Here is a 15,006-nt window from a genome sequence, read left to right on the forward strand (position 1 = left end):
GACCAAATGTACACAGTAAAAGCCTCAGTATCAATGTGTCCATTTGTTTGAGAGTGTACAAATGGAAACAAATGGACATTTGTCTTCATTATACATAAAGTTGTAACACTAAACGTATTCACCACATATCCTTTAAGCCAGCATTTTATGGGATAGACTAGACTTCTGGGTTCTTTTACATTTTATAGAGAATACCAGGAGTTATGGAAAGGACGTTCAGGCACTTGTATTAAGTTGGCACAGGCACAACATACTGTACGCATATGTGGCACTAAGCCTTCATCAGTGATTACATGCTTTTAGCCAAATCGCGTACATTGCTCTGTATGCTGTCCGTGCCAACTTATTAAACGTCAGTATTTTAGCATTATCTATCTAGTTCACTGTAAAAGAGTTGTCCCGAAGTGCAGTTAACCAGAGGATACAGGCCCATGCATTGTGCTTAGCTTGGACTTCACACTAATGGCACATTATGTAGTTATTGCAGGAGCTTAAATGTAATAGGGCTGAGTTCATTTCCAGGAAGATAATAAGCACATTTATGGGGTACATTATTGCACATGGTAAACTCAGATTTTACAGACAAGTAACTAAAACAATAAATTAATTATAAAAAATAATAAAAGCCTCAAAGGAAGTTGATGACTGCAGTCACTCCCCAGTAGAGAGAGTGGAACTCTTTAGACCCATCTATCAGTTTGAACAAATTTTCAATTGTGAATTTAATTGGAATGGACACGCAAATACAGTTTATTTTCTCCTCTTGTTTGCCCACTCCAGCCCTGTACTGTTCAACATGTGACTGTTCATCACAGATACACATTTATGTCATAGTGCAAACTGGAGTACTTGTAAGTGAAAAGCTGAGCATGTGTCTCACCTTTGACCCGGGCTGGTGAGAGGTAAACCCTGCGGCGGACATGGGAAAAGTGTTCATGGCTGCAGCTGGCAAGTATGATGCACTGACTGCTGAGGACGCATCTGAGAAAACAAGGAGCGGGGATTAAAGATAAGGAATTAAAATATAAAACTGGACACATAGCAAGGCCTGCATGATTTATAGTGGCGCACCAGTATCACAATTAGCCAGTCGACAAGCTCACAATGTGTCTCGTTGCGATGCGTTGTGAGCTTGTATTATTCAAGTATTTTTATTGAAGTTTGCACATGAGACAGGACAGACACAAACAGATACATGACAACAATTACAGAACAGATACAGGACAAAACAACACCAGTACATTCATGTATAAAATATAAAGGTCTGTAAAAACCACAAATTGTGTATTAATGAAATCAGCTATAAACAGTTGCCAAACTCTGGTATATTTCTGGCGTTGTGAGCTTGTAGATCGTCTCGGTGTGTGAGCTTATAGATGGTCTATTGTTGGTGTGATACGGCTAAGTATAAATCAGACATAAGTAAAACATGGTCAACATTCCGAGGAATTATTCTGAAACTTTATGTTCTTTTCCAGCAGTGGTGTGTAATCATTCGGCCCAAATCACCCTTTGAACCCGTTTCAAGCTTCAAAATACAGGCAGGTGTGCTCACAGGGGGTGGAAACTGGAAAGTACTCACAAGAGCTACTTCACTATATAGTTTCAGACACATTTTACACTCAAAGCATATACAGTATCTAGACTTTTTGAACAGCTGCATTACATTACACAAGTGTATACTGTATATGTCAACAACTCATTCTGATTTATAGCATTCATTTCTTGATCTTTTTAAAAATCTTTTCCCCAATTTAGTCGATATGCCCCATGTTATTTCCCCCATGTTTATAGTCACTGCTAACCCCTACATGTTGGTCGTTCTTGGGGAGGGTGTAGACAACGCCTCTCCTCCAATACAACACAAGTTCCCATTTCTGCTCCCTGCAAAACAGGTGCCTAAACCGACCTGTAGGAGTTACTATTGCAACGGGAGATCGCCCTCCCCTACCGTCTTCAGAGTCGGACCCTGTCACCCTGGCTAGTCTCCCGGCCAGACTGTTGCCTCCTACAATTTTCAAATGCTTCCGTCATACGGTCTTGGGCACGGAAGCTCTGATCATGAGCAAGATATAAAGCGGAAGTGAAGCCTCCGCCCCACTTCCTTTACGGTCGTAAAATAATTTGAAATAATCTAAGCATAATAGCTTGCATTTTAGCAAAAATGAATGGAAATGCTAGCTTCCTTGCTCGGATTTTGGGAGGTGTAATTCCAGACTCTATAGCATTTGGAGATTGCGGAATAGTTGTCTGGCTACGCGAGACTAGACCCTGGCCTGAACCTGAATAAAGATGGAATGCCGTGATTTTTAAATTTTTTTCTAGTTATTCCATGTGTTTATGAGGTGACAGCAGTTATTTAACGCCTTGGTGTGGTTGTGTGCAATGATGTCTTCCATTTGTATTTAGAGTTTCTTCCTGGAGGCTGAAACCTTGACAGTCAAATGTGATATAGTGACATCACAATATCATCCCCTCCCCCTTTATCATACAGCTGTACATTCAGTTCAGGTGAATCACCACCCATGCACCAGGCAAACCAGGCATACTTGAACTGGTGGGTGTGTCCACATAGAAATGACATTTTAATAAATACTGTACTGTACACAAGAATCTTCCTCCTTATATAATACCTGATGATCATGTTTTAGGATGGAAAAAAATCACAGCACTCTGTCTTTAAGAAAGTAACAAGAAAATAAAGCAAATGTGTCAACAGCAGACATGAATGCTTTGGGTTCCATCTCCTTCATACGTCTTCTCTGGTGGGCAGGCTCAAATCATTAGAGCATGAAAACGATCACAGGACACCAGTGGCTTAACACGTTACATTAGCTCCGTTAGGGTCAGTTCAATGGCAATCTGGGTGCCCATCGGCAAAACAAAGGAAAAACAGTGCCCTCTTTTCAGACACATACTGTATATCAACATATCAAAATACGTAACGCTGTGTAAAGTTAGAAGGACACATTCCCCCCCCCCTAGCCTCTAGCAACTCTATAAATACTCCCCGACTCCCATCGATCATTCTGTCACACAGGCGGTATTCCTGCTATCAAAGAACAACATCGTAACGGCGTCAGCTAAGCCGTGACAGTGGAGGCTACGAAGGTGGGCTGACCATTGACCCACCTTGGTTTGCAGCAGAGAAGACCATAGAGTTATTCCCTCCAGTGGCTATGCTTCCGTCAGAAACTCCCGTGACGACGTAGTGCCCTCCGCCAGCCGCTACCACTCCGGGGCTGAAATAACCATAGGAGACTCATGGTGAATATGACTGCCGCTCCCCTGCAACTGCCTATAATATCTGGTGACAGAGCTCATATTCATAGAAACATCAAGACAGCTGTAGATGGAGCGAGGAGATTAAAGTAAACCCAAGTGCCTCGGTGACTCTACAGGGATGTACTTTGGGTTGTAACGCCATATTTGTAAAGCTCTAGCACTCAGGATCAAATTAATCTTGAGGCACCCCCAGACGAGATGTATGTATTATCACCCAAACAAATCTATAATATTCATAACATGAAATAGCTCAGCTCTAATTATCATCTGTCAACCACTTAAAACCTATACATTTAAGTTGACTCTATACGTCCACGCATTGTGAGCTTATAGATCTGCTGTTTTTGCCAAATGTTTGTCTCGGAATATGGACGCTAGGGTTCATGTACAGTAGTTAAAGCAAGGTAAAAAAAACAAACATGGTCGCATGCTAGCTGTCATTAAGTGTCATTGAGTAGACAAGCAGAGAGCACATGGGAGAGTACATTTTGTATTGACAAAGAACACTGCCGCCAAGTGAAATTTAGAAGCCCTCATAACTCACCCGTCGTTCGCGTACAACGATCGGTTCTGCAGGTGTAGCTTTCCCTTCACATGCTGGTCCCAGTCCTGAAAACACAAGACAGCCACAGCACCCAAACATAGACCCAGTCAGTTTAGATGAATACAGAGGTCACTCAGCACACACAACCCAACCCAACCCAACACATAAGCTCATGGGTGCAAGAAGCAATTAAAGAGACAACAGCTTTGGTTATAGGGTACAGCTGCCCCTGAATCAGTGGCGTGCACAGATAGACACTAGGGGGTGCTAGAGCTAAAAAAAAAAAAAAAAAAAAAAAAAAACAACGTTTTATTTATTTTCTTAATTTGTAGTGTGTGGACCATGCGGTGACATTGATCAAATCTTGATAAATAAAACGCTTCTATATTATTTAGGCCCCCACAATCTAAAGCTATGTTTCTATGTCAGTGGTTCTTCGATAAAAAAAAATAGCAGACCTACAAGCTCGTAGCGTATGAGCTTGTAGATTTGTTATTTTTCAATAGCTAAAATGTGCTGCACAAGGTGCCCTTTTTTCACTTGAGCACCTGCCCCTCTAAATGTCTGTGCACGCCACTGCCCTGAATCTACTATACCGTATGTCATTGAGTCAGTACAGTTCATTCAGTTAAGCTGAAATGTGTACACTTCAGCAATTAAAATTTAAAATGGTGACAAAACATTTCAATCACTTTCATCATAGGATCTTATTAACCACTTAAACCCTATACTTTGTTGTACAAACAAATAAATAATAGCTACTTACAAATAATACAAACTCACAAAAATACAATCTATACATAATTCAATGCATCACGCTGTGACCTTAGAGTATATATATGAATAGAGAAGGCACCCAGAGGAAATCTTGAGGCGAAATGGACATAGTGGCCGAATGAAGGTATTGCAGCCTGGCCCCAAACACATGAACGCGCTGTCCGTTGACTAACATTGTACACGTTCACGACGGACGACGCTCGTGCGCGTTCAACGGCAGCGCGTTCATGTGTTTGGGGCCACTCACCATTGCAATCCGTCCCAGAATGCACTCTGTTCCTACCAGGAAGGAGGAGTGAATCCGCCTCATGCGCTTTTGAGCAACTTAATGCAAGTGGATGGGAGGAGAACTCGGGTGTCTTCTCTATAGATATATATACTCTATGGCTGTGACACATTGTGAGTTTAGGAACCTCCCCTTGCAGGAAGAGACACACATTCACGTCAGCTCAGCTCACCCACCTTCAGGTTGTACACTTTCTTGTCACAGATGGTGCATTGATGTGGGAGGTGGGAGGGGGTGACTGCATGGTAGTCATTGACTTGGTGAGGTTGGAGGATCATGGTGCCTGCAGACAGGCTATGATCCCCCGCCTGCAGCGGCTTGTAGCCCACAAAGCCCTGCATCCCCCCTGAACCAAAAGAGGGAACCCCGCCACTGGGATTGAACTTGGGTTCAGAGGTCGGCTCCTCTGGGTTATACAATTCTGGCCTGGCACGAATTGGCTGTCCACCAGCTGTCCACGTTGTCGTAGCCTTGGAAACCATATCCGATTTCCCCACGTGACCCTGGTTCACCGGGCCTTTCCATGGCTCCTTATGGGCGGTGGATGCGTAAGTGTTCATTTTCTGTTCATTAACACCAAAGCCAGCCTGTTGTCCCTGAAGATCCTGCCCATAGAAATCTCTCTGAAAGCCAACATTGTTTGTGATCTTCGCCTCAGTATTTATCGCTGCATACTGCCCATCCACTGCTTTGGCTGACGCTGCAGACGTACCAGTGAGGAAGCCGCTGTACTGGTGCCTCCGGTCTGTGTCACAGGGATATGTTGACCCTGCTTTCTTGCCGTACTCCCCTCCTTGCTGGCTTGCTCCTGTCGCCCCACCATAATTCATCTTCACATTGCCAGGGTTCTGGGCAAAGTTCCCACTCACCAGGGCCCCCAGGGCCGAATTGGGCGAGGAGAACCCCAGGGCACCCGACGGGAAGCCACCTTGAGGATTCCCGACCATAGGTGAAGTCCGGAGCTGGTTAAACAGGGGCTGGGACATGGCCACATTGGATAGAACCTGATTGAGGAAAGTGGCGGCAGTGGCCGCGTTGCCCCCCACGGCGCCCTGCGCCAGCTTCAGGCGGTGGAGGGTGAGCTGAGCGAGCTGGAGGCTGGCTGGCGTCAGGAGGAACTGCTGGTTGGTCAGCTGCTGCCCGGCCTGCACCGCACCATCAGGCAGCTGGCCACCGCCAGGGAATACCTTCTTATTGGCGCCGTCCGCCGCTCCGGTGCTGCAAACGCACAAACAAATACAGAGTTACAATACTGTTCATAACAATGAGTGACGACGAACTGCATGTGTCCGTCATTCTGTGAATGACAGCCATCATGGAATGACACACTGAAGCCCCAGACTCCAGGTGGTCCTATGACCCTGTTTGACTAGCCCTGCCTGTCCTTTCAGCTTCTGATGAATGCGCTCACATGCTGTCTAAACTTAGTCTAGTCTACTATTAATCACTTCATCCATGTTAAACACCTGACACTGCCATACATGCCTGCACTACTCGTCCCCATCCGGAATGTAGGGTGGGATAGCAATCGGATTAGATGTGACAACGTGCAGGGGAAAGTTCCTGTAAACAGCCATTTTGTTTAGCACACGTGACAAAAAGGTAGGTATATTCTTGTCACGCTTTAATTACGTGAACAAATTCAATTAATATTAGCAATTTGCAAACGGGGTCAAAACATCTTGAACACCAAAAGGGGATGGGATATTATGATAAATGCATTTGTGCAACTGAATCTTTCAGGAGGATTAGCACCTTTAGATCTGTAGTCGTACCGGCTTCTGAAGTTGTGATATGGTCTTAGTACATTGGCACATTATAAAGCCATCATATATCATATCTCCTCTATTCAAGTAATAACTAGTAGGCTAGGTTAATGGTTCATTCAGTATATTCATTAAGTCACAGCTGCAGGATAATAAATTAAGCCTTCAGAAAATGTTTAAATTCAATTTATTGTCAGTTTACTGTATGAGAAGAATTTGTATTTCTCTAAGATATACACTCACATAATTCCATACACATAAATGTGTTTGACCAGAGCATGGCCAATCACCAAAATAAATGAAACTATACAAGATTAATGACTATTACCTGACACCATGTCCCACTGACACGTATGACAACCAACAGTAGCAACTAATCAATTAAGAGGAACCTGCTCAGCATCTATCTATGTACTATATTCTAGGAATCTTTGTCTGTCTGTCTGTCTGTCTGTCTGTCTGTCTGTCTGTCCTTTACATATCTCATAGTCACAAACCATTCATCCAATCGACTTCACGCTATTGGGTGCATTATTGAGGAACAAGGGTGGTAGTGTCAAGTCGATCGGATGAGTGGTTTTTGAAAACTGGCAACTGGCACGCCTTACGAATGGTGGCTACGACCCGATCAGACACGGCATTAATAACTTCAATGTAGATTCTGCTGAAGAAAATCATGAGGAAAAACATTTGAATATTCAACAATATACAGCTGACTGTATGACGGTGGGGAGAACGGTTCTCGAGTTACGTGGATTTCAGACGTACACAGACTTGTGCATTTATAGATACTAGAGCGGTGTCCGTTGGCGCCTCTACAGCGATGGCAACATGAAAATCATATATATATCTCAATTAAAACAGTTTTTAAAAACAATTTCGCTACAACAATAATTTCTAAAATAAAGTAGTTTTGAAACTATTGAGATAAAGCAAAGCACAAACAGCTTTGTGTTTATAGAGAAGTTTAACGGCTTTGATCAGCTTAATGGCTTTTCAGACGATCATAATCAAGGTCCGGAACTATCAGTTTTATTATAATATTTAAACCATAAAAACAAGACAATAAATCTGAAGTTGATTAAAATCACAATCCTGTTTTTGCCATTATAATGAGCATAGGACGAATTTCACGTATGTGCAAATGTACAGTGACAAAAAAAAACCTCAAAAGTTGTGGGGACTAAATAATAATAACACTTAATAAAAACATAATTATTCTCCTTAGTCCTTACCCTATTTTGTCTCCTTTGTTCCCTCCTAACATAGAAACAGTCTATGCATGCGCCTACTGTATCATGAAGTTTTCATTTTTCTTTCATATATAACAATATAATAAATAGGGGCTCTAAAGAATTGCAAAAAAATAACTAAATAATAAAACTTTACAGAATTAGGTAGATATGCCAAAGAGCAAACAAAACTACACCGATATTTTGCAGACTGAAACCAAAACAAAGGACAAAAATGTAACAAAATAATAAATTGACTAACTAAAACAGCTACCAAAATTAACAATGCACAATCCAGTTCCTGGCTGAAAAGTCATCCTTCCACACCGTATATGAATTGAAATCTACTGTATGACTAAGGTTCGACAGGAGAGATTCTCATAATTTATTACACTGTCACGCATAAATTACCAAGCCTATCCCCGATGCCCTTTACCATATTCACATGGTGGTCTATATATGGTCAATGGTTGGGAAATGCATGCACGCCCTTTCTCTTACTTAGTACTGTATACTGTATAAAATCTGACCTGGGCATTGTACGGCCCGCGGAAAGATTACTTGATAATTAGAAAATAAAACATACTTTCATTACCATATGGGTGGACTAAAACCGCATTGCTTTTATTTTGAACACTGCACGCAATCTGCACGTCAACTGTGCACGTGAATTGCGTGTGATTGAGAACCTGTCTTCCTTCCTTCACCCCCCTTACAGTATACAGTATGCGAAAATTTTGGATTTATTGGTGACAACAGTGTGAATGCAAATAGCCATGAAGCCCAGCTAAGCATGCAGCTCCACAACACGGTATGGCAGGCGCATGATTACTAAAACGTACGAGCAGGAGGACAAGTTGAATCCCATTATGCTTTATTGCTCTATTTAACCCGCCTCGCCAATAAAGTTAACTTAAAATATGTGTTGCTGCATCGTAAGGCGGTGAGCCGTGAGCTTGTGGATCGTCTGTTTTCGGCACGCGAGTCGACAACGTTGTACCACAAAGTAAATCTGGCAGAACGTGCACACATCACATCATATTTACATGACTTGTAACTTAAACAAAAACATAGTTTTTAACTGGGAAAGGAAACGTCTCAAGCATGCAAGTACAAAGTAAAATAAATCACACCCATGTAAAATGAGGGGCGCTCATATTGTACATTATCATAAATGGCCATTTACTGCTTTTTATATAGAAATAAAATTGATATTATGCATAATTAAGTTCAAGTTTGGCCCCTTGGGAAAAAATAATTGCCCACCCCTGGTATAAATGGAACCAAATGTCCATTTGGGTCCATTTGGTTCCAATTGTTCCAAGTGTACGGTAGTCTAGTACTGCATAATCAACTGATTTTCACCACTCTTGAAAAATTCCATGACCCTCTAACTGTCCATAATCAGTTCTCACAATCACTTCCACTCCTACCTCCCAACTCAGTACAGAAGGGGTCCTTGGTCCGTGACCGGGGCTAACCACTGCTACTGTCACTATTCACCTTTAAAAATATGCATATAAAATAGTAAATACACATCCAGAATCTTGAACTAGTGAACACAGGAATTGTTATTTAGACGTACAGTGTCAGTAACGGCCACGAACGTACAGTACGTTATCACTCGATTCACACAAGTTGAAGTGGGAAAGGTGTGTGGGTGAGTTTGCTAACTTGTTGTACATCCTTAACACACACTAATTTAATAAGCCTGCTAATGGAGAGATAAACTTTCAGGTCCCATGTCTGTCCGGGACTCACAGCTATAAATAATATAGTCACACAGTACTACTATAGTGCTCTTACTAGACGAATATGGCCTCCTCCTGGCCAGCTGGCTGAGGGTACTACACTCTTCAGACTAACATCATGACGTGGATTTTGAGTAGGGGTCAGGGTTCGAATTGCTGTTGGTGGTTAGCCGGTTACCAAATATGGCAACATGAAAATCATATACATATCCCAAATAAAACTGTTGTTTTTTAACTTTTACTATAACAATAATTTCTAAAAGAAAGTAGTTTTGAAACAATTTGTAAGGCACAGTGTAATGATAAAGCACAAGCAGGTTTGTGTTTATAAAGAAGTTTAACGGCTTTGATCGGCTTAATGGCTTTACAGCCGATCATAATCAAGGACCGGAACAATCAGTTTTATTATATATATGTAGTAAATACACATCCAGAGTAGAGGCGGGGTCCATGTACTTTTGATTTACCCCCTGTCATTAATTTGCATGGCCAGTGGGGATATGTTTTATCTCTGCGTCTGGTCAGACTGAATTAAATACATACATTTTTGATATCTTCGACAATTAAGAAATAACAAAAACAGACGATCTAGAAGAAGAAAAAAAGGGAGGGGTTACATCTTGAAAATAGCTCTAAACGCATTGCATGTTATGAGCTATTTGTTATGAGCTGTAACGCCTAAAGAAAAAAAGATATACTATATATAACAACTATTTATAACCTAATTAAAAACGTATTTGACAAAAACAAAATCCTTTAGATCTATGTGTCACGTCTTATAAAGCCATTGTGCAGATGAATGAACCGGGAATGAACCAACCTCTAGGCAGGTGTTTCCAGACACAATAGGTACACTTAATACTGTACAACTTACAAAAATGGGCATGATCATGGCGATCTGGCCAACAGGTTAGGAAGCATACTGCATGTGTTATAGTGCCTGGCGGTGAGTCCCCGGTTCAATTCCAGGCCGGCAAAACCATTTGCTGCATGTCACTCCCCTGCTCTCTCTCCATGTTTCCTGCAGTCTCTATATCCACTGTCAAAGTCACTGTGAGTAACTCACTAAAATTTAAAACTTCAAAAAGAAAACGTTTTGATTTTATCGACTTTGGGTGTTTTCCAAAGTGCCTAAATTGATTTTCTAAAATCTGTGTGGCAGATTTCAAACATAAAAAAATCTGCTAGATCCTTGTGAGCTAAAAACAATTCTACTTTGCGTATACATTTCCACTTAGCTCAGGGAAACAGAGAATTGTTGGGAATCACGGTAGCTGCATACCAGGCAATGACTAAATGTGTAAAATGTACAATAAAATAATCAATTTGTTCTGCAACGTAATATTAAACATTTTAACTGCTGCTCTTTTCGTACACACATACAGTACAGTACACTCAATGAATGTATACACACATGCACAAGTACACAGTAATATGAGGGAAATATCATCTTCCATGTTTAGGCATTTCTATGGGCTTTGACCGCCTGGTGCGTTATCCTAGTAGTCTATTAATCATTTATGAAAGAAATCGTCACACTCTGTTTACATCTGTTTACATAATTTAATTAATTTTTTTCCACGTCAAAACGGTTTTGGACATCCGACCATCACGGCCATAAATTCTATTAAGTAAATTGATCTTTCTGAGTGCAGCCCTTTCTTTACATAAATATCCCCTTCCATAAATATTTTTTGTTGTGTTTCAAAATATATGAAAAAATGTAACGTAAATACATGTGATATTAAATCCTTTTTAAGGTTGATAAGATTATTGTATGTACAATTATTTTAATAATATCAATGTATATTATATATATATATCAAGGTATTTGAAAACAAAGGTCTAATAATAATAAACGATATACGTTAATTTGTATATTAAATTATTATGTAGGCCTACATGTAAGGTAAAACAGTGAATTTATTATAACTATGTAAAATTAAACATCTCTAAAGTTATCATTTCCCCACATGATACTTTCATTTTAAAACCAGAACTGCACGTCTCCTTTGTGGGTACAAAAACTGTCTGTCTTGAATAGGGCTGACATGTCACCAACACTCACAACCTGATCCTGACAAATACACCATTATGAAGTCTGACTGTTTAAAAACTAAAACTTGACGATCACTTGACGTTGACTTCAACAAATTATTCATGCTGTTCTGTAACTCTGTATTGTTGTGGTCTGGTAAGTTACACTACATAGCCACCAGATACTGCAAATAACCTGGAGCTGTTTTTAAATGTTTTTAAAGTAATTCTTTAAAAGGTTACTTCTAGCCCAAACAATAATCCACACAAAAAATGGCATTTAATGCAAGCTACCTCCAACAGATGTGATTGTGCGGATGCTCATTTCAGTGAACTGAATACGTACAAATGGAACCAAATGGACCCTGGGTTCCATTTGTACACTCAGGGTTACCCTAACACTGAGTATTTCACAGTGTTGTATTTTTCAAGCTCCAGGCAGCACCTCAGCTAACCCTGTGAGGGTTTATTTCTTCATTTTTGGATGGTTAAAATGTGAATACGGTCACAGTGCAGTAATGTGCTTTACAGTATGTTAACTGTATGATCTGAAGTCAAGAGCAGTTTGTGCTTGGTAATTAAGAACGTCCACAAGTTGAAATATTAAAATAAAAATAAAAATAGGCTGCCTGTGACTCTTGATGGAAAATTATTGGCCACTTGACTTGACTGAAGTGCGAAGCAAAAAATAGGTGCGTAGGAGAATAAAATAGTACGGATGCAAAATGAGAGCGATCCCGTACATAATGTCATGGACTTGCAAAAATACTTTATAATAATAGACAATGTTTCAGTCCTTAGACCTTCATCAGGATTAAAATCTGATCTAAAAGGATTTTAATATTAATGATGAAGGTCTATAAGGACTGAAACACTGGTGATTATTATAATAAAGTATTGAAAATGATTTGCCACTAAAGATTATGATTATTGTATCTTATCAAATAAAACGACGTGACTGGAATTGTGTACTGTGTAATGATCTGTAATATATATATATATATATATACTGTACATATACATATAGCTCTCTACATTCATGGCTTTGATCACTGTAATTATTAACATTATGTGACATTTGACATTATGGAGATGCCTACATAATGTATTGGGTTACTGTCATATGCTGCAATGCCAACATTTATTATAAGAAGTCCCTGGGAAATGGGCATAGGTTCTTAAATATAATAATTAACCATTTAAGTCTATTTCACAAATTAAAAGCATATTTAAACGTATATATAGCAACTGTACGGAGCAAAGCCATATCTGTACAATGTAAGGCTATTTTAGGTTATTTAAAATTATTGTATTGTATTATCATTATATTATCATTTTTTGGCAACAAATTAAACCCAACAATACTGTAACCTCCCAGGACCAATATTTGAGAAACAGAGTTAGTGGTGCAAGTTTATGTATACTGTCGTAGCACGCACATCTCCACAAAAATACAACAGTACAGCACACTGGTTCAATCCATCTACAGCGCTCTATGGGAGGAAGTAACACATTAGAGGAAGGCGCTGAGTCTATTCAACTAGGGAATACTTTTCTACCATAGACAGCATGACATCCAACTATGACTCGAGACATCTTTCATACCTAATCAGCAACCCAGAGGTTAAGTCCACAGAGAGCCATATAAACCGTGCCTTTAAGTGGATATTCGACAAAACACAACACCACACCAAGTATTACCCCCGGGGGGGGGGGTACACAAGCCTCCCTAAGATTAGAAGAAGCAAACAGACCTTGAAACGGCGGTGTGGACAGTAGCTGTGTGGCTGCTTGTCTGTGCACCTCTTGACACTATACTCTGCACACTGTTACTCTATAGTATGACCTTCTGCCCAATGGCTGAGACAGGGACAAGCCTACCTCCCTCCCTCTGCACACTAGTCTAGCATGACGCTTCTGGTAGCAAAACAGCATACCTAGCTGCTAGTTTATTTGACTGTGTGTACATTGTCCAGTGGTGGAAAAAAAGTAGCTACTTAAATGTTGTAGTGAAGGAAAAGTATCAATACTGCAATGTAGAACTATACTCCCGTTACAAGGAAAAGTCCGGAATTCAAAATGTACTTTGAGTAAAAAAGTATTGGCATACAAATGTAGGCTACTTGAAGTACTAAAAAGTAGAAAGTACTTATTATGCAGAATGTGCCATTTAACACGTTTTCAAATGTACAAAATCTTTTGAAAGTATAGCCGATCTACAAGCTCACAATGCGTCGCATAAATGCACTGTGAGCCTGTATTTATCGGCTTTTTCCAAATGGGCGAAATGTATATAGGGCTGGTTAATGTATGTTTTGTAATAATAATCAAAATCAAAAAAGTAACTAGTAACTAAAGTTTTAAAATAAACGTAGTGGAGAAAAAGTACAATATTTTGATCCGAGATGAGTAGAATTATTAAGCATTGGAAATGTGGAAATACTCAAGTAAAGTACAAATAACTAAAAATTGTACTCAAGTACAGTACTTAAGTAAATGTACTTGTATGTACTGGTAGCAAACAGCATACCTTGTTGCCTTGCTGGTTTACGTGTCTGCGTGCGTGTAACTGTACATTGTTCCTGTGTTTTCACCACAAGACGTCTGCATGATGAAATGTCACACATGGTGAACATGGTAACATGCGTGCAGCACAGACGGTTTAGAGGTCCATGTGACACAACACAGCAAGAAAAGCCCAGTCACAACATGCCTTCATCATGTGTCACCATGACAGCTGGGACAGCTATGGCCGCAAGGTGGACAAGCTGGAAGTTATATATATAATTGAGTAAGGTTTTCTTTTTTGTCCTGCTGGGATAAATACTAATAATATATATAAATATCCTCCGTCTCCAATGCATTTCTGGTAATATGTCATGTTCTTTGTTCTGTACAACAATTATTTATAATGACTGAATTGAAACATGTAGCAAATGCTGCCGTTTCAAAAGGTGAAAATGGCAGCACTCATTGTACGTCCTTTTACATGATTTTATTTACCTCTGAGACTGAAAGCGTTCGCGTTTCGGCCTGTATGGCCTTCTTCAGCGTTTGTGACAAGACAACAGGAAGTGTGGTATTTATGTATGAGATACAATCAATAGTAATTGAATACAGGTGTCAACCGTTATCAACTTACGCAGTATCAATAAGAAGTCTCTATTTATGGTACCAAGACAGGATAAATATCATGTAAGCACAATAGAATAAATAGTAAAAATATGAATACATCACAATGAGCTATCATAATAAATGTGGGGCCGGCCCCTAAAGTGCTTGGAAAGCTAATAGACTAAACAGACGATCCGTTTCAAAAGGAAACAAT

At 40.1% G+C, this 15,006-nt stretch overlaps 1 protein-coding gene across 1 annotated transcript in view; it reads right to left on the bottom strand.

Moving 5' to 3' along the window:
- rbm20 (RNA binding motif protein 20) overlaps window positions 1–15,006 on the bottom strand; it is a 78,879-nt gene that overhangs the window by 23,348 nt on the left and 40,525 nt on the right. Inside the window, exons 4-7 of the mRNA XM_083765911.1 lie at window positions 5,069–6,110; window positions 3,830–3,894; window positions 3,133–3,242; window positions 881–981 (exon numbers count right to left, since the gene is read on the bottom strand). Of these exons, the coding sequence (XP_083622037.1) occupies window positions 881–981; window positions 3,133–3,242; window positions 3,830–3,894; window positions 5,069–6,110 (1,318 nt within the window). The remainder of the gene's footprint in view (window positions 1–880; window positions 982–3,132; window positions 3,243–3,829; window positions 3,895–5,068; window positions 6,111–15,006) is intronic.

Source organism: Protomyctophum parallelum, assembly GCF_964188405.1.
Source record: "Protomyctophum parallelum genome assembly, chromosome: 5".
Taxonomy (NCBI): Eukaryota; Metazoa; Chordata; class Actinopteri; order Myctophiformes; family Myctophidae; genus Protomyctophum; species Protomyctophum parallelum.